Source organism: Cucumis melo, chromosome 3 (genome assembly GCF_025177605.1).
Source record: "Cucumis melo cultivar AY chromosome 3, USDA_Cmelo_AY_1.0, whole genome shotgun sequence".
Lineage (NCBI taxonomy): Eukaryota > Viridiplantae > Streptophyta > Magnoliopsida > Cucurbitales > Cucurbitaceae > Cucumis > Cucumis melo.
In genome coordinates this window covers 30,592,349-30,611,742 of record NC_066859.1, presented here as the reverse complement: position 1 = coordinate 30,611,742, position 19,394 = coordinate 30,592,349, and the positions used below count along the sequence as shown (strand labels likewise).

The 19,394-nt window shown below is 31.8% G+C and overlaps 4 protein-coding genes across 5 annotated transcripts; 3 read left to right on the top strand and 1 right to left on the bottom strand.

Annotated features, from left to right (window-relative positions):
- Positions 1–1,984: 1,984 nt before the first annotated feature.
- Positions 1,985–4,583, bottom strand: LOC103487740 (uncharacterized). Of its 2 annotated transcripts, none has more exons than XM_008446180.3 (8): positions 4,377–4,583; positions 4,243–4,301; positions 3,910–4,152; positions 3,523–3,583; positions 3,079–3,203; positions 2,894–2,956; positions 2,588–2,712; positions 1,985–2,307 (listed from the first exon to the last, which is right to left on the bottom strand). In XM_008446180.3, the coding sequence occupies exons 1-8, from the start codon at positions 4,465–4,467 to the stop codon at positions 2,160–2,162; spliced, it is 915 nt and encodes a 304-aa protein (XP_008444402.2). In that variant the 5' UTR covers positions 4,468–4,583; the 3' UTR covers positions 1,985–2,159. The 2 variants fall into 2 exon arrangements, with proteins under 2 accessions (XP_008444402.2, XP_008444403.2); XM_008446181.3 differs by having other exon boundaries at positions 4,243–4,297; positions 4,377–4,558.
- A 1,502-nt stretch (positions 4,584–6,085) lies between these two features.
- Positions 6,086–8,175, top strand: LOC103487741 (E3 ubiquitin-protein ligase AIRP2-like). Its single transcript, XM_008446182.3, has 5 exons — positions 6,086–6,641; positions 6,807–6,969; positions 7,073–7,139; positions 7,525–7,759; positions 7,844–8,175. The coding sequence occupies exons 1-5, from the start codon at positions 6,562–6,564 to the stop codon at positions 8,052–8,054; spliced, it is 756 nt and encodes a 251-aa protein (XP_008444404.2). The 5' UTR covers positions 6,086–6,561; the 3' UTR covers positions 8,055–8,175.
- Positions 8,176–9,051: 876 nt separating this feature from the next.
- LOC103488533 (VQ motif-containing protein 20-like) lies at positions 9,052–10,210 on the top strand. The gene has a single exon (XM_008447332.3). It carries the CDS (start codon positions 9,382–9,384, stop codon positions 10,096–10,098), a length of 717 nt encoding a protein of 238 aa, XP_008445554.2. The 5' UTR covers positions 9,052–9,381; the 3' UTR covers positions 10,099–10,210.
- Positions 10,211–15,512: 5,302 nt separating this feature from the next.
- Positions 15,513–19,355, top strand: LOC103487743 (two-component response regulator ARR11). Its single transcript, XM_008446183.3, has 5 exons — positions 15,513–16,465; positions 17,241–17,393; positions 17,514–17,897; positions 17,986–18,062; positions 18,151–19,355. Exons 1-5 carry the CDS (start codon positions 16,339–16,341, stop codon positions 19,162–19,164), a joined length of 1,755 nt encoding a protein of 584 aa, XP_008444405.2. The 5' UTR covers positions 15,513–16,338; the 3' UTR covers positions 19,165–19,355.
- The last annotated feature ends 39 nt before the right edge of the window (positions 19,356–19,394 follow it).

Below are 19,394 nucleotides of genomic sequence, written 5' to 3'. Positions count from 1 at the left end.
TTTACTATAAAAAGAAATGTGATTTTAATCCTTTGTATTTGAGATATTTTTTTGGATTTGGTTTTCTACTTCCAATAATAATCTTTTTATATATATAGTTTTACTATTAATTTATTGTTGATTTACTTATTATTTTTTTAAATAAATATTGTAAGATCTCGTTTTTTTTTCATGAAAATTATGGCTATTGTTTAAGCAATTTTGGTTAAAAAATGAATGAATTTCAATTTTATTGAGATTTAAAAAAAAGCTAGATCAATCCAATATTTAAGCTTAGTTTCATAATATTTGATTAATTATCTTCGCAAATTGAATTTATAAACGCTAAATTCTTTGTTTTCTTGTTACGTGTTTCCAAATAATATTTTTTAAAAAACATGTCATATTAGAAAAACCAAAAAAAAATTATTTTTTAAAATTAAATTTCTTTTCTTTTAAAATTGATTACTCTTAGTCAAATTTTGAAGGGGAAAAAAAAGTTTTTTTTAGTTTTCAAAACTTGATTATTAGAAAGAAAAAAAAACAGTTTTAAAAACATCATATTTTTAGAATTTGGTTACAATTTGTCTGAACATAACGCTTGAAAAAGAAAACCTTTGATAATAAAGATTGATAACATGCTTATTTATTTCCCTCAAAGACAGGTGTAAAGTTAGGAAATTAATTTCTTTTTCTTTTTTTTCAAAAAAGAAAAAAGGTGAAGTATAACTATTTTACACATATTCCTTATAACTCAAATGGTTCGAAATCAAAATTGCCGAATATTCGTAGAACAATATGATATTTTATCAGAGAAGATCGGTAACATAAAAAAAATTATCGTAAATGTATATCAATATTTTAAAATATATCGATAATAGACATTTTACCCTTATATCAATGTTTATCAACGACACTAGTAAAATTATATCAATTATGAAATTTTGTTATATTTTATAAATATATTAGTTATTTGAAAATAATTCATTCATTAAACTAAGTTATAAAAATAAAAAGTAAAATAAAACTAAGAGATAATGGAATATTAAATAATTTCCAAATCTCATAATGGTGGGGAGAATCAATAAACATCAGTTGGGTAGGTGAGGCACTGGCCAACTAATTACCAAAATGAATGTGTATAATAATAAATTAGCTAACCAAATGAAAATGATCATCCTTGACCTTGAGGCTTCAGCTGTCACTTGCTGCTCCTCTCAAATTACAAGCAACCAACTGCCCCCCACATTTTTACAAACCTAAAAACTGAAACATATACTTTATTAGATACCTCAAACCATTTTTATTTAGGTTTTAAATCTAGTTTTTGTAGCTTCTAACATGTTTATCAATTCATTCAATGTAATTATAGTTAGTTTAATTTCATTTAATAGCTCCAACAAAAATTTTCAATTTAGTTGTTCACTTCATAATTATTTTTTAATTAATAAATTGGCATTATGAGAATAAATGTTCAGCTACCCTAGAAATAGGGATATATTATGAACTATGGTACAGATTTCTAACTCTCATAAATATGGTTTAAGCATCTATTACTTCAGTTTTTCTATTACATTATTAAAATTTAAAACTAAAAAAAAAAAAAAAGTTATTTAACTGGTTACTAAAGTTTAAGTTGGCTCTTCTAAGGTTATGATATCGTCCACTTCGGTTATATACCATCATGACTTCGCTTTTAGTATCTTCCAAAAGACCTCATACCAATGAAGATAATTGTCCTCACTTATATATCCAAGATCATTCACTTATTTAATTGATGTGGGACTTTGGTTGCATTACGCATAGGGCAGTGTAATTCTTTTATAAGTTAGTCTTTCGAGAATCCATTGCGTTTAAAGTTCCAAACGAATGATACTTATCAACCGACTAAAAAGCTGGTTAGTAACGAGAAATGTACCTTTCATTCTAAAAATAGAATTGTCAACCTTTCTTTCGAAGATAAAAAAAGTAAAAGGTCTATAAATAAATGTCACAACACAACTAATTGCAGAAAAATATTTGTTGATCAGTAATTATTATATAAACAATGTATTTACTCACTTAAATTTGAATCACACATCTCATGATCTTTAATATTCACTTAAACTATGTTTATGTACACACATCACACACACATTAGAGGAGACCAATCAGCAGCTTTCAGTTCGTTTATATAGTTTTCAATCCTCAAGATTCTCTAAAGACCATGATTCGTAGCGCCACAGAATTCCTCCAACCAAATTATTCAATGCATGAGAAGCCATCGGCACAACGATACTGGAGGACTCTATGGTCGCATAGCCATATGCAAGCCCAACAAAAGTTGCCCTGCTCAACAAAAAAGGATGGAAATTTCAGAGTAGGATTAATCATAATTTTGTTTTGAACAATCCAAAACATTCCGAAAAAAACAACAGCATTTACAGACACACCGAGTTATCACAGGTAGTTTTTATAATTTAGCCGAAATTTGTAACCATCAGCATATTGCAAGAGCGAAGGCATATGAACTGTGCAGTTAAGTGGATCTGATAAACAAACTATTGCTGAGGATAAAGTTTCTACATCAGGCATATCATAAGAAATTCAGATAAGAGATATGGAATACCATATAGCAAACGAATACTTCCGGCCACCACCCAAGTGTAGAATGCCAAAAATGGCAGCTGTCACGACGACACTTGCCCAGTTGAATCCCAAGAGCGGTATCAATGCACCACGGAAAAGCAATTCCTAATGCCCAGAGACATACATGTTACTCGGAATGATAAAGGATAAATGGAGGACAAAACAAATAAATGGAGAAGCTGAGGACTTGTTCTGGATTTTATTCATTTATTTACATATTTTGAGTGAGAACAACAATAGATAGATGTAGAAGTATCTGAGATATGTGTTGATATACTTTGCTCACCTCGCTAATCCCAGGCAAAAGGGCAACTACCGCATAATCTAAAGGTTCAAGAGAAGTGAGCACCTGCACGAGGAGTTATGGAGTTTTTCAAATGATAGAAATCATCAACAATATGTTGGTGGCCAGTAAAATTTTGAGCTCTCGCTGTCTCTAAATTTAAAGATAAAAACTAACTAGCCAGGTACCTGCCTATTAGCTGCTTCACTGGACTCAGCAAAGTCTGGCCATATTTTCAAAAGTAAAAGGCGGGATGAAGATATTAGAAAAACCAGTCCTATGATCAACTGAAGTTGCCACACCTCAAAACTAACTGCCAGAGTGAAAATGTTAAATATTAGTCATTTGGCCCATACCTACCAAGTTCAAGAAAATTTATAGAAAAAGGACACTGTGGTCACACATTCACAGCCATTCTTCCAAAGCGCACAAAATGGTCTGTATTCAATAGAAATGAAACCTAGAATCTTTTCACATAGTAATACTTCTTAGCAATCATGAATTTTTTTATAACTAACCTACAATCAATATCAGCTAGAAGTTGTTTAGCTTCAGCAGTCTTGTGAGATAACACTCTTTCTCCTCAAGAAGAATAGTAAATTAGAAGGGAGAAATGAACTTGGAAGTCCTACATGATACTTCCGAAGTGCAGTCAATCACTGGCAATCCCTCGATCGATGCAACATGAGATACCTACAACATATGCCATTGAAACATATTTTAAAATGTCATTGATAGTCTTTTCAATACATTAGGACACCAATTATCTTCATAAAGGCCAGTGATCAGTCACAAAAGAATCTAAAGCTAAAGCATAAGGAACGGGTCTTAACTCTTCATTTTCTTTTCCTCCAAATTAATGGGTGACAACGGATGATCCTGATTTTACTTTCAATTTGCAAGTGTATGTGTTGTCCATGAACTTATGTTCCACTTTCCCTACGTGATTAGAATGACTGTGCTAAATCAAACAATGAACAACAATGAACGAATATGCTGTTTGCCTTACAATGCATCACCTGTCGAATTATTACACCCAAAGCAGCAATCAACCCAGAAGTAATAATGCAAGCCTGAAGCACAGAACTTCTTGAGGAGATATTAATCAAGTGGTTCTTTGGTGAACTATCAGAAGAGTTCATCTTCACTTCTTGAGCATTATCATCAGCAGAAGAGGACGTTATAGAAACTTCCTCACGATTTCTTTCCAATCTCCTCGCGGATTTCCGCTTTGCAAAAACGTTTGGCTTTACATTTGATCTCTACACCCAAAAGAAATGGCTACAAACATAAAGGGGAAAAGCATACGATGAGCTAAAACGAACATTCTAAACCAAAAGTGCAAGTCTTACACTGGATAATCCAGCTGGGAGAACCCTTTGTAAATTGCGGAGGCCAATACCCTTCCTACCTAACGAACACAGCCATTAACAGTTCAAAAGAAGTATACAATCTTTCCAAGAACGAACAAGGGAAAGAGGCTTACCCATGAAAGTAGAATTCCGCCATGTGAATGGATTGTAGGTGGAACTGGCGTTCGTTGATGCGCATGGATAGTTTATAGTGAGCAAATTCATAACGGATTTACGTTTGTCCCAATTCCGGTTGAGCGTCAACTGGACTCGGTTTAGGATAAAATGACCCCAAAGAGGAAGAGAAGGAATCGAAGGATTACAAAAATTTATAAAAATGTACCACTTCTCTTCACTCTTGAAACTTAACCCATCTTTTAAAAAATCGCTTTTCGGGTCCGTAATGACGTCACAAAATTGTATTAATAACCAAAATTGTATAAATCTTTCAAACTCACAAATTCGTACAAAAAATAATCTTAGTATAAGATGATTTTGTTTAGATATTAGTCATTAATTTTGTTGTATAATCATTAAGTTATTTTAAGTGCGTCAAATTTATAGATTCTGAAATGATACATATAGTACAATATTTAATTTCTACGTTTTATAATATATAAAAGTTAAACTACAACAATAGTATAGTTTATCTATCGATTATGTACGACAAGTTGGGTGATATTTATAAATTTGTACAACAAGATTTTGATTTAAAAACCAAAGAAAAGAATAAAACTAAGTAGCTTATGGAAACTGGAGGTTATAAAATTTTCATTAAACTACAAATTAGGTGGGGATGAGATGGGCAAATCCTTGACTTTTCATTCTCCTTTGAGGTCATTTTCAACTTTTTGTTGGGCTGCCCCTCCATGGAAGGATAACAATTATAATATAATTCTAAAAGTAAAAGCAAGAACAATACCAAAATAAACCAAACAAAACAACATTAATTGCTTAGCACAATGGAGCCAACAACCATTCTTGAGTTATCTATTGTAGATTTGAAAAACAACTTTATTTAACATATACATATATATAAACCCATTTAACAACCATTTTCATTTTTTATTTCTAATATGTTTTTCTATCAATTTTTTTTTATCATGATTATGATTTTTTTAAAACGGTAGATAAAATAAAATGTTTCGAGGTCTAAAAGTATTTATATGATTAATTTTTATAGACAAAATGATTATCAAATATAACCAAAATTAAAACATAGAATAAATCGTTTTAAATACTCTAAAAATGGAAGGTGTAATTAAGTTACAAATGTCGCCTCTATCTATTTAGCCTATGTATATGTTTCCAAATTTTTAATTTTGTGTTTACCAAAATCTTTTGACAACTTTCAAACTTAGTTTTAAAAAATTAAATAACTAAATTTATACTTTTAAAAATTTATGAACAAAATCCAGAAAGCACCATAGGACTGAGTCTGTAATTTTAACTCAATCAAATACAACAACATAATCATGGCTTTATTTATTTGTTTTATTACAATATTATTTTTTTTGTTGTTGTTCTCTATTCTATAGATCCTAAATCCCCTACCTATTTTTTCATCTCAGAAAAAAAATCCTCCTACCTCACAAAATTATCTCAATCATGAATTTATGGTATCCACATTATATTGATTATTTCAAAACACTTCTAAAAAAATTGTTTCAAAACTATATATTGAAGGTAAAAACAGATTTATCTCCCAATGGCTACAGTTTGAATTTCAATTATTACAATTTAAAAAAAAAAAAAAAAAAAAAAGAAGAAGAAAAAACTGAAGGGTACATTGTTAATTTAAGAAGAAAACATAAATACAGAAAATGATGGCTTTTCATTATCTTTTGAAAAAAAAGAAAAAAGAAAAAAAACCAACTGCCGAAGTTGAAGTAGTGGAAGGATTAAGCAACTGAAAATTTTCACATAAATTAGGAAAAGAAGAAGAAGAAGAAGAAGAAGAATAAGAAATCATCTTCCCACTCTCAGACGGCGTTGCCCCTTTCCTTATCGGTAATCGCCGGAAGCATAAAACGCCCTTTCTTTATACTTCTACAATGCTTTTTCCCCAATTGCAAAAGTCGCTACCAAAAAGCGCTTTTGATTAAAGGAAACCCCAAAAGAGCTTCTTCCTATTCTTCTTCTTCTTCTAATGAAAGCTGAAGAATCCATTCTTTGTAGTTTTCTTTCTGCATAGTTCTTTTGTTCAAATTTCTCTTCTGGGTTTTCTTTTGTAAGCACGTTCTAGAAGAAAAGAATTTTGTGGGTATTATTATTTTTGGGATTTTTGATTGAAAAAAGAGAGAGACAATTTGTTGGATTATGTATTATCGGCTAGCGATGTCTTCTTGTGCGGATTCTCTGAAGGTCCTGGAAGAAGATGTTCGGCGCGCCAATGCTTTGTAAGTATTCATTATTTGTATTCTCTCCGTTCAAAGAAAATTCGATGGGTTTACTGGTTTTTGTGATGCATTTAGGTTTATGGATATGGTTGATTTTGATGACCTGTGCGTTGAGTTGTTTATGTGAAGTCTGATTTTCCCAATTTTGGTTTCTGGGCTTTGCAGGGCTGCTGCAATTCCAAGAGCCAAACATGGTTCCTATCTTCAAATGAAGCTGGTTTACAATCAATTGGCTCCTTTCTTTCTGTTTTTGTTGCAATGGCTGGATTGCTCATGCACTTGTATACTTCCCAGATACCTAAATTTCTTCCACATACTTGTTTACAAGGCTGGTCTCTCTGTTCTTCACTTGTGTAATATTGGGAGATTTCTTGGATACGTGGCTTTTTTTGGCTGTTTATATGTCTGAGTTCTTGCTATGCTTTGTTTAGGTTTACACTGATGGAAGACCTAACATATCAGCACATGGAAGAAAGGCTACTGTCAAGGATTTTTATGGTACATTTTTGTCTACCAAGAGTCTGTAGTCTGGTTTATCAAATTAGTTCTCTAGTGCCATATGGAAAAAACTGCCATGGTTTTAGTGCAGTTAAAAAAACTTCACATAGATCCATGATTATAGGAAGAAGAACATGAGTTGTGCTATAAACACAACGAACAATAGGGAGTTTAAGTAATTGTATGGTTATTTGAAGAGGCCTTCACTGAATCTTTGTTCTGAAAACAGATGAAGCTTTTCTTGAATTCCCATCCCCATGCCTCTTGTATGAAATCATTAGCGTTGGTTTGTTGTGGTATTTCTTAAAGTCTAGATGTAATTTTACAGTATTAATATTGCACGATTTGAGTTGTGACTTTGTTTGCAACGAACTTCCTACTTCAGCTGTCATATTGCCATCCCTTCAACGGCTCCAAGCAAATGTCGAGGAGTTCGACAACGCTAAAGAGAAGCATGCCAAGTTCGATAATTCTAGCGAGAGAAGAATCCAAGGAGATGGAAAACTCTCCAACGGTGATTTAGAAAGAGAAGATGAGTGTGGGATTTGCTTAGAACCTTCAACAAAAATGGTGTTGCCAAACTGCTGCCATTCAATGTGCATCAAATGTTACCACAATTGGTAACTAGCAAACCTTCTTAGATCATCTCTTTCCCTTCTACGAATCCAATTGCTTCAATGTCTTTGCTTGTGAATGATTTGTAGGAACATGAGATCAGAATCGTGCCCATTTTGCCGGGGAAGCTTGAAGAGGATCAAATCAGAGGATTTGTGGGTGCTAACTTGCAATGAAGATGTGGTTGATGCTGAAAAGGTTTCAAAGGAAGATCTATCACGGTTCTACCTATATATAAGCAGTCTACCAAAGGAATATCCAGACGCTCTTTTCTTAGTTTATTATGAATACTTGATTTGAATCAAAATAAGCCAATTTCTGTACAGATACATGAAAGCCGACCGTTAAATGTAAACAGAGTTCGGTAAGAAAAATTATCTCGTTTTATGAAAATGAAATGGTTCATCCTCTTTACATCAAATTCACAATCTTGTAAGACTAAAATTATGGTGGAGGGACGACGGTGGTTTTTCTCCATGATTTTACTCATTTTCCCACCTTAATAAAGTATGATTTCCGTGTATTAATTATACAATTCAAACTGTTTTAGTATGAAGTTAGTGAGATATGTTCTTAATCCATTTGGTTCTTCATTTTTTGCCACCTTTTTCTTGCTCAACAACCTTCATCCTCCGACGGCCTTTAGCTCACTTTCTTCCCACCTTTTCCTTGGAATCTAACAATGTGATTTTGCGGAAATAACTCCAATATATTGTAGTTAAAATCATATGTTTTTTTTTCTTTTGTATTCTCAACCATTTAACCACATTTTTGTTTGTTCAGGTTGAAAATCAGTGTGGTCTTCTTTTATATATATATATATATATATATATATCATAAATTTTAGAAAATTCTTCTAGCGACAAATTCTTATTTGTCCAATCCAAACGATACTTTAGCTCTTATGGTGTGTTATACATATGTATGAACTATGATCATTTGTTCCATGTGTTAATTATACAATTCAAGACATACTTGTATTCCATATAATTTTATTAACAATTCAAGACCATTTGTTTTGATATCCTTATAATTAATCATTGTTCCAACAACTTAAACATTTGGATGGAGGCAATTTAATATTATATATATATATATGACTTCACAGATATTGAAGTTAAATTGTATAATAAAAGCTTAAGATACTTATTATGAATATTTCAAAGTTTAAAACACAACCTATTAAATAGAGATGAAATAGAGTTAATTGGCTAAATTTATAATTTATTTTTCAATTTTGTTTGTTAGTTAGACGTTGAAATTGAATAATAAAATAGAGATAACCTTCCTTTTGTGTATGCTAAAAACCAACCCGTGAATCCTAGTGTATCGTACAAACAAACACGTGGCATTTATTTCCCAACAAATCTCCTATTGCAATTCATAACTTCCCACGTCATCTCCAAATTCCAACCTCTACTGACGTGCCATCTTCCTCCTCGTTGTCACTCAGGCCACGTGTGAAAAAGCTTCATCTGATATTTTTGTTTTGTTTACAGTTAATGGTAGCGCTTGCAGCAGATTATTTTCGGTTATCTATATAAACAATATTCCATTTTATTTTGAGGTACATTTGTTTTTTGTTCATGAAAATTAGGAATGATTTTGAAGGAACCCTAAATCAAGAATGAGTCCTCAACATCAACAACAACAAATCCATGGAAAGAGGGATAATCAAATCAACAACAATGCCAATAAACCATTGTCTCCACCGTCATTGAAGATCAATAAGGATTCTCATTTGATTCGGAAATCTTCCTCTTCTTCCAATACTTCTTCTCCATCTTCCTCTTCATCTTCCACTACCTCTCTTGTCAATGGCGTTCCCACCGCTGTCGCTAAGCCGCCTCAACGACATCCGGTGATTATATACACACATTCTCCCAAAATCATTCATACACATCCTCGAGATTTCATGGCCTTGGTTCAAAAGCTAACCGGAATGTCTCGATCTGATGATGAAGCTTCTACGAAAGCAACGGCGAAATCCGTCGATGAGAATAATAAAGTATTTAAAGTTGTGAATGATGATAATGAATCGTCGTCTGTTTTGACGACGGATGAAAATTGCTGTAATGGTAGCGGATCAAGCGGTGCGGTGGAAGGTGGTCAGGTTAATTCGTGTTTTGGTCCGGCGAGTTTTGAGCCACCGCCACCACCACCACCACCTCCGCCACAACTGGCGAATTCTTACCTAACGAATATGCCGGTTTATGGGCCGAATTCGACGGAGTTTTTGTGCGGTAATCAACCGATTTTTAACTATGATGATTCTTTGCTTTTTGGTGGTTCCAATATTCCTTCTCTTTCGTCCAACGGAATTAGTGATTTTAGCGAATTTTAGAATGACTTTTTTTTTTATTATTATTATTTTAAATAGTTGAGTTTGAGAATGGACTAATTATTTAATTCAATTTGATTTGAATGCAATAAATTATACCAAATAAATTATTATTCCTCCTTCTTGAATTAATATTCTCTCATATGACAAATATTATTTTTTGAGCAAGCTTCAAACAAGAAAAAATTATTATAAAAAGTTTAAATAGGTATCCATTGGATGATTATCTGTCGGTCCAGATTATTTTTCTTTTGGATAAAACCAATTTTTTGGTTTATATATATATATATATATATATATATATATATATATATATATATATATATATACATACAAATAAGAAAACTACGAAAAGAGTGCATTAGAAAACGATATGATAATCTGGTTGGTTTCACTAATATATAACATTAAAAGTATAGAAAAAAAAAAGGTTTGTTTATTGAGAAGATTTATAATTGTTCTCGAAGGCAGCGAAGAAGATTCTGACCTCTTACAAAATTCAACTAAAAAATTATGGTTTGGCTTGGCTTGGCTTGGCTGACCAACCTCATACCTTTTGGTTGAATATGTGATGTTGATTTTTCCTTTTCTAATGTTTGACTATTTATGCTTTTCATAATTAGCCCAACTAAAAATAGCAGCTCCTCTTCATTCAAAATAAATTAATTAAAATGAGGAGGAACACATTGTCTTTGACCTTTCATTTTCTAAGGGAAAAAAAAATCTACTAAACCTTGTTTTCCTACATATATATATATATATATCTGACTATTTACAATTAGTTTTTTAACTTCACATGTAAATATATGTATAAATACATATTAAAACATTAGGAATATATTAAATGATATCTAGATTTAGAAATAAAAATACCTAATAATATTTGAAAAATGAAAATAAATAAATGCATTTTCTCTCTCCAAATTAAAAAAATTGAAAAAATTACCATAAATGCATTTTTATTTCTAAAATGAAAATCACATGGTTATGGGCCAGTCAAATTAGAGCCCATTTATTATGGGCCAAATATCATAAAATATCGATGATTAGATGTGAAATTAGGCAGTTGGGCCTTTACAGTCAAATTATGTCCGAGAATTCGTTAACATGAGAAAATTACGCTTTTATCCTTTATTTATTTTCTTCTATTTCAATCCCACATTTCTCTCTTGAGAAAAATAATAATTTTAATTTACACTCTTTTCTCAAATAGGAGAAAACTTTTGTGTCTTTTCATCATCGTAATTATTTTTTAAATTTGTTTAAGTTAATTAGAATAAAAGATTTAAACATCTAACTTAAAGAAAAAGAAAAAAATTTGTTTAAGTTTTCTTAATATTCTTAGTTAGAATAAAAGATTTAAACATCTAACTTAAAAAAAGAAAAAAGAAAAAAAGAGTACATGTCAATTATTTTTAAATTATATTTACTTATATGTATGAATATAATTTCTATATTAGATAAATTAATTATTTTCTTTAAAAATTAAAGCTCCAAACCTTTCTCATTTAATTTACTTTCATTCTAAGTTGTAACGATTTCACTTTTAAATTTTACCCACCAAGTTTTAAAAGAATTTATGTGTAAAAGGATATTAATTTTCTTCTTCTTATTTCTTCTTTTGAGTTCACTAAAACACATGGGATTAGAAGATGGTTTCAACATAAATTAGAAATAAGGTGATAACTTTTCCATTATATATTTAATATATTGTGTATTTTCATGGAATCATATGTTATTATTTTTTTCATGTTCAAATTGATCACATTGAAAAGTTTGTAGAAATAGTTAAGTGAGGTATCTTTTAATTATTTTGTTTTCCCCCTTGACTAATACTTTTAATTTTCATAAATATGTTTTCATACGTCTTTTACCTAATATTTTGCGAATAGATTGGAGTTGTACTACACTTTTGTTAATCTCAATGTCAAAATATATAAAAGGAATAATCATCGTTAATACACTTAAAATCTAAACATATCTTCTTTTGTTACTGTGTAGCATATCTTCAAATGAATCAAATTGGAAAGGGAAAAGGGTAATAAATCATTGAGCAAGATAAAATCTAAATCACTTTTTTTTTTTTTTTAAAATCTTTGATTTATTTGTATATTCTCTCTGTGTTTAATCTTTGATAAATAAATATAATATTGCAATCATATAAATTATATAGATATAAAAATGAAAGGAAAATGAAAGGAATAAGAAAAAGAAAAGAGGGGGAGGGGGAGGGGGAGGGGGAGGTAAAGAAAAAAAACAGGGAAAGGCATATGATAGAAGAAGAGCATTAGGCAAAACCCCATATTCCAACTTTAGATAAACAAATATAAAGGTGACTCCACTTGGAGGAAGTTGCATTAAGTTCATCCTCACAATTCTCTCTTCCCCTTTTCTTTTCTTCTTCTTCTATTAAGTATATATTTATATTTTATTTGACATAAAGAATTTGTTAGTGGGCATTTCCTTTTTAGAGCCATTAAAAGAGTTTTTTTTTTTTTTTTTCTTTGGGTCTGTCTCAGTACTTCCACTATCACAAAAAGGTAAAACTTTGAACTCTCTAATTTGTGTTGTGGAAGTTGAAATTTCACTTAAAATTAACAGTCTCTTTTTATATATTTATCAAAACATTATTGGGATTATTGCAACAAATTTTTTTCTTTACATAATTATATATTCCTATGTCTTTTCTCCCATTGCTCATGGTTAGGTGTGTGTACTTAGTTTATCATCTTATTCACCCCTTAACCCCAAGGAGAAAATCAAATTGGGATTACACCCCTCGGTTTTTTCATTTTTAAAAATGTTAAAATTGGACAGTAAATATTAATCGTTATAGAAATTAGACTCTCAAAATGATAAAACTTGAACCATCAAACTTTCATGATTTTAAGTTTGATGGTTCAATTTTTACATTAAACGTTCGAGAGTATAATTGTAACCACCACCATATTTTAAAGTTGATTTTGCAATTTGTTCTAGAAAAAGTTTATATGTGAATAATCATATGAGTTTTATTTGATTATATATAATTTCATTTTTCTAAATTTATTGGGTTTTCTATCATTTTTTTTTACCATGATTTCACCTTTGGTGAATAAGCATATAAATTTTTGTAAATTACATTTATTAATTTTAAAGTTTGGATATTTTTCTAAAATAAAAGTTTTAAAATGATAATAAATCAACCAGCACCTTAATTTATTATTATTATTATCATTAAAATGTGCTCATTTCTCCCTTATTTTTCAATCTTATTTAAGGTAATATGTAAGCCCAATTAAAAATATATATATAAGAAGTACTTTTTATATTAAAAAAATTGAGATAAGTTTTGATCTTAGATAAGAAAACAAAGAAGTGATATATATAGGTTAAGAAATAATAATAGTTATAAGCTTAATTAATTCTCCAACTTTTGAACCTTTTTGGGTGCCTTAATGAACATGATATGTATATATATATATATAGGTGTGTGTATTATAGAGCTTGGGTTTGGCTCACTTGTAAGCTTATTAGTAGGATCATTTTGTTCCTTTTTGCCTAATAATTTAATTTGCTATCTTTATGAGAGGTTAATTTATGTAATTATTAAAAAAGGAGAGAGCTTTTGCATCTTTTACGCATTGAATATAATTAATACTTTATATATAAAAAAAAAAAATAAAAGAAGACTAGGTAGCATTAAAAGAAATTAAAGATACTAATATTGAATTAATACTTATGCGAGGGATTAGTTTGAATGTCATATGATTAGAGGCTCCTTGAAAATGAGAGTTTTTAAGTTTAATTTTGTAGTTAATTAGTTTTAATTAATTGGTTTTTAGTGGGGGATCAGTACTTTGAACCACATGACTTTATGATGATTAATTTTTTCATATTAATCATCCAACACAATCATAATGTCCACACCAATCTAATCTCAAATCAAAAGTTAAAAGAAATAAAGAAAAACTTCTTAATTTCCACTAAACACAACTTGGTTACATTAATTAACTTATTTTTCACTTCACAAAACTCTTTTCATCTGACACTCAACAAATCTTAGACCAATGGCTTCAAGACAGCACATAACATAAATAAATATACTTTATTTTAAGTGTTTTTAATTAATTAGATCAGCTTCTTTAATTTAATCTCTCCATCTTTTTGTGTTAATATTTAATAATTAAGTTACTAATCAAAACATGAAAGGGGGTTTTGATGATATTGATATTAATATGGACAGTGAGGGACAAAGATATTGTTGATAATTTAGCTGCTAAACTCCATTTAATTATGTGGTATTAGTGAAAATGATAGTTAATTAAGAGTTTAATTAAGTATTGTGAAGTACATAAAGAAGAGAATTAATAATAAAAAGGTGAATTATTGGGCATCCATACAAAGAGACAAGAGAAGCAATGGGGTTGTCTTAAAATGCTTCCACTTTAAATATTTAATGAGTTTCTTGAAAGAGAGAGTATGCGATAAGAAGCAATGTAGAGGGAAGGAGTTTGACTACATGTGAAATTTCAATTGGGTATCTAACAAAATGTTCAACAAAACAAAAACAAATTGTTTTGACTTTATGATCTTAATATTATTGCAAATAACTAAAATGTTTTTAAGTTCAAAGTTCAAACTTTCAGGTGATCTTCTGCTTGGCCACTTCAAATTTGCTTCTTTTGGCCTCTCACCACCACTTCTCTTTAAAACTTTAAAGCCTAACTTTTTGTCTTTCCTCTCTTCAAATGGAATCCACGTGCCTACGTCTACTTTTTTTATCTATCAATCTTATTGAACCTCAAAGTACTGTTTCCTCCATTTACTTATAAAAGAAGACATTGTTTGAAAACACGTAGCCACTTAAAATGTCATTCCAAACAAGTTCGAACGAAGAAACAAGTAGCACTTACAAAGTCATTTCAAAGAGGCTTGAAGAAAAGGAAAATAAAAAAAGAGACAACTATTACTTTGAAAGTTGGCACTTAAAAAGTTATTCAATAAACGCTCAAATAAAATGACGACTAACTCTTAGATAGTCGTTTTCATACAAGTAAGCACTTAGGAAGTCATTTCAAACAGAAATAAAAAAAAAAATGGACTAACTAAACTAGTATCTAGAAAATCATTCTAAATAGGCTCAAAGAAGAAAGTGGCAACTAGCACTTAGAACGAAATTCATTTCCAAATGAGTTAAGTAATTTGAAAGTCAAGCTAGCACTCAGAAAATTATTTGAAATAGGCTCAAAGAAAGTGAAAACTTCTTCGTTGTTTCTTTCTTCATCATTCGTTCTTGCTTTTGATTCATCTCCAAAAAGATTAGGCGATAAATTGATTCTGAACCAATTCATATGCCCTTGTTATCGCCTTTTAGCTCATCTATGAAAGGCATTTTCACCAGGCTTTAAGCTTCCATGGCTATCTCAATGGAGCTATGGAGGGATGTTTTTTTTCCATATATGGGAAAGACTAAAAAGTACAAAAAGTGGCTGGAGCTGGTGGCCTAAGTCTATAGCCTTTGCCTTCGCTAGCTGATGATGAGGAAGAAGTTTACTTGTTCTCTTTCTCCCATAATCAATAATAATATTGGATTCAAAAATTATTCAATGACAGTACAGAACAATGCAAAAATTTATGGTTCATTTCAAGCATGGAAAAATCCCAGCAGATGACTTGAAGGAGAAAAGAAAGTTGGATTTCCCACTTGGAATGCAAATGTGCAAAAGGGAATTTAAGTTGAGCAGATAAAAAGGCTTCCCCACCTTCATTTGTTGGATTGTTGCTCATACTGTACATTATAACTGCTCCCTCCCCTATGCTTCCTAATATTATTTCATTTCTATATACTTTTATTCCTTTTTCTGCACTGTCTTTGATTAATTATTATATTGTCATTTCAATGCTTTTTTATGGAAAAAAAAATAATATATATGGAAGTTGTGCTTCAACTAAGCAGGTCCCTTGTAAAGATGCCTTTTCCTCCTATCTGATATTCTTTCACCTCTTTCATTTTTTGCTAAGGGAGTTACCTTTCCCTTATTTTATTTCTCTGTCTTTCTTCTTGTAAATATATAACATTCTATGAATCTTTTGAAGGGAACAGTTAGACTCTTGTATTAATTGGTTCTTCTTTCTATCTCTCTAAACTTGGGCCATTTTTAAAACCCAGAGAGTTTTGAAGTTTTTAAGGCTCTTTCCTCAATAACTGTTGCAAACTCACTGTTCATTTTCTCCTTTCCGATCTCCACCAGCTTCATCCTCATGGAAAATGGCTTCTCTTCTCCTCGAAGCGATGCGTTTCCTATCGGTCTTCGTGTTCTTGTCGTTGATGATGATCCAACATGGCTGAAAATCCTGGAAAAGATGCTCAAGAAGTGCTCTTACGAAGGTTAATTTACAAAAAGAAAAAAAAAAAAAAGAAGTCTCTTTTTGTGTTATATTGTTGCTTGATTTCAAGCTCTAAGTAATACTACTACTACTACTACAATTTTTGTGGCTGTGAATTGTCTTGCCTTTTTGCAATATAGAACTGAAAATGATACAGCCCATCTGAAAAAATATCAAAGCTTTTCATTCGTATTACAGTTGTTTTGGCAGATTAATCAAACGTTCATCTGTAACTGCAACATATATCATGGTTCTATGGTTTCTTCACCTTTTTCCTTCCATATGTCACAAAGCCCTGGCTTGATTTCTTATAGTAACTATGGAGGAGGGAAGAAGAAGAAGGTTGAATGGAAAGCTCGCTAAATTTGGAAAATAACCAACATGCCCTCTTTCTCAGTGGCTTTATGCTGCACATTCACTGGCTTTGTATTTGGCTCCTGCTCCAAAATTAAGATTAGAGCTCAATGATGAACATTGAAATTAGCAAGAAATAGGATCTTAAACACTGTTTCTCAAGCCAAACCAAGATTTGTTTCTGTTTAATATGTTTTCTCTCTTCATTCACTCGAGTAACCAGTCATAGCTGAAGCACTTTGGGTTTCTGAAGAAGGAATTTAGTTATAAAAACACCTTGAACTTGGTCACTTTTATGAGATCTATTCCAGCTAAAGGTTGGAAATGAAACTGAAAATGAGTGGTTCTCACTGTTTAAGGCTAGTTTAGATCCCATGAACTTTTTCAAATCAGGCTGAAACATTTTACATCCTGTGTTGCAGTGACTACATGTTGTTTGGCAAGGGAGGCTCTGAGCCTGCTTAGGGAGAGAAAAGATGGATATGATATCGTAATCAGCGACGTCAACATGCCTGATATGGATGGATTTAAACTCCTTGAGCATGTGGGATTGGAAATGGACCTGCCAGTTATCAGTTAGTGCTCTGCCTCCCTACCTTCAAGATTGTTTTAAATGCATTGAATGTTTCTTTTAGCAGAGTCCTCACTTTTAATTTCTGAATCTTAACTTATACCTAAGTTCATCCTATGTGCAGTGATGTCGGTTGACGGAGAAACAAGTAGAGTGATGAAAGGGGTTCAACATGGTGCTTGTGATTATCTTCTAAAGCCGATACGAATGAAAGAACTTAGGAATATATGGCAGCACGTATTGCGAAAGAAGATACAAGAGGGAAGAGATATTGAAGGGCATGATGTTATTGAAGGGATCCACATACTACGAAATGTGGCAGATAGATACGATGATAGCCAGTTCCTCAGGGGAGAGGAACTGTTTTCAGTGAGGAAACGAAAAGATATTGATAAGCATGAGGACAAAGACTTTTGTGACACTTCTTCCGCAAAGAAAGCAAGGGTTGTTTGGTCAGTTGATTTGCACCAGAAATTTGTAAAGGCAGTAAACCAGATAGGCTTTGACAGTAAGTATAAAATATATCAACATTCCCTCCTAAAACTTTTTTAATTATTCTTTCACAAAGAAATGATTTTCAATGTCTAATTTGGCAGAAGTTGGTCCTAAAAAGATACTTGATCTGATGAATGTCCCTTGGCTAACTAGGGAAAATGTAGCTAGCCACTTGCAGGTTTGGCACATCTTCCTTCATTCTGGCTACTGATCTAGCCTACATATAACTTTACGATTCTGATTGACAACTCTTTTTGCATGTGTAGAAATATCGCCTCTATTTGAGTCGACTGCAGAAAGAAAATGATCCAAAAGCTTGCTTTGTTGTTGGGATGAAACATAAAGATCCGTGTTCGAAGGATGGAGATGGAAACTTCGGCCTTCATAGTTCATTAGCGGTGCCACAAAATGATGTCACAAACAGCAGCTTTAGCTTTTCAGGTGATAACTTCCTGCTACAGAATGTAGATTCCATAGGCTGTGAAGTTGATAGGAAAAGGGTTGTTCAAGAGCATACATCAGAGCCAAAAAGAGCTGCTGGTAGGAGTGTTCCTGAACCAATAAAGGCGCGGTGTACGCAGATGAAATTCAACAACACTATTCACCCGGTTGAACCTGAAGGGAAGTTTCCAGCATTTGATCCAAGCAACCGAAGCTGTTACCCTTGGGTTGAAGCTCCAGAAATCAAGTTCAAACAAGAAAGCAAGCCAATCGTGCATTTAGAAGGAGATTTCAATCAATTCCCTCCAACGGTTCCGCCACACCAAGTTCAAATGGACCAACTACAATCGATTTCGTCCATTAGTTCTGGAAGGTCAGCAACAGAGAAAGATATAGCAAGCTCCATTGAAAGTAAGCCTCCATATTCTGAAAACTGTAGCCAACAGAGGGTCCATTTAAATCTACCAAAAACACCAACTGATTCATTTGCTGGGAAGGCAAAGAGTTTCAACGAAATGAATGATCATTTTGATCCCAATTCAACTACAACTACTCCATTGGGCAAAAACCAGAATTTCAATCCTAGCTGCATTTCAACTGATTTAGGAAGTGGATTACCTTTTGCAACCATTGATGAAGACTTGCAGGGCTTTTTGCTTCAAGATTGCTGCTATCCGAAGAACCTTGAACATCAGATTATAGAGTTTCCAGATTATGGTGATCCAGGCATCTTCACTGAAGTTCCTACTCACCTTCACGATGCAATGAGGTTTGGCTACGATTATTCCTATGACCCAACTGAGTATCCGGTGATAGATGAAGGCCTATTTATTGCATGATTATGCTATTTTACATACTCCCTGTACGCAAGGAAAAATGATGTCTTGCTAATAAGTGAGTTCCTTAACTTAATGGATTGAATATTACCTTCCCAACCTATTGGGATTTGGATTTTGAAATGTGTAAATAGTAGTAATGAAACCTTCTTCAACTATATTAATAAAACAACTTCACATCTTCATCAACCAAATAACTACTAAATTTACAAAAGTACTTATACGTGTTACAT

Excerpts from the sequence above, each read along its gene's own strand:
- LOC103488533 (XM_008447332.3), top strand. The coding sequence starts at position 9,382 with ATGAGTCCTCAACATCAACAACAACAAATCCATGGAAAGAGGGATAAT.
- LOC103487740 (XM_008446180.3), bottom strand. The coding sequence starts at position 4,467 with ATGAATTTGCTCACTATAAACTATCCATGCGCATCAACGAACGCCAGT. Across the intron at positions 3,584-3,909 it reads TGGGTGTAATAATTCGACAG|GTATCTCATGTTGCATCGAT; the intron begins GTGATGCATTGT and ends CATATGTTGTAG. Across the intron at positions 2,713-2,893 it reads TTTTGCCTGGGATTAGCGAG|GAATTGCTTTTCCGTGGTGC; the intron begins GTGAGCAAAGTA and ends TCTGGGCATTAG.
- LOC103487743 (XM_008446183.3), top strand. The coding sequence starts at position 16,339 with ATGGAAAATGGCTTCTCTTCTCCTCGAAGCGATGCGTTTCCTATCGGT. Across the intron at positions 16,466-17,240 it reads CAAGAAGTGCTCTTACGAAG|TGACTACATGTTGTTTGGCA; the intron begins GTTAATTTACAA and ends CCTGTGTTGCAG. Across the intron at positions 18,063-18,150 it reads ATGTAGCTAGCCACTTGCAG|AAATATCGCCTCTATTTGAG; the intron begins GTTTGGCACATC and ends TTGCATGTGTAG.
- LOC103487741 (XM_008446182.3), top strand. The coding sequence starts at position 6,562 with ATGTATTATCGGCTAGCGATGTCTTCTTGTGCGGATTCTCTGAAGGTC. Across the intron at positions 6,642-6,806 it reads GTTCGGCGCGCCAATGCTTT|GGCTGCTGCAATTCCAAGAG; the intron begins GTAAGTATTCAT and ends TGGGCTTTGCAG. Across the intron at positions 6,970-7,072 it reads TCCACATACTTGTTTACAAG|GTTTACACTGATGGAAGACC; the intron begins GCTGGTCTCTCT and ends TGCTTTGTTTAG.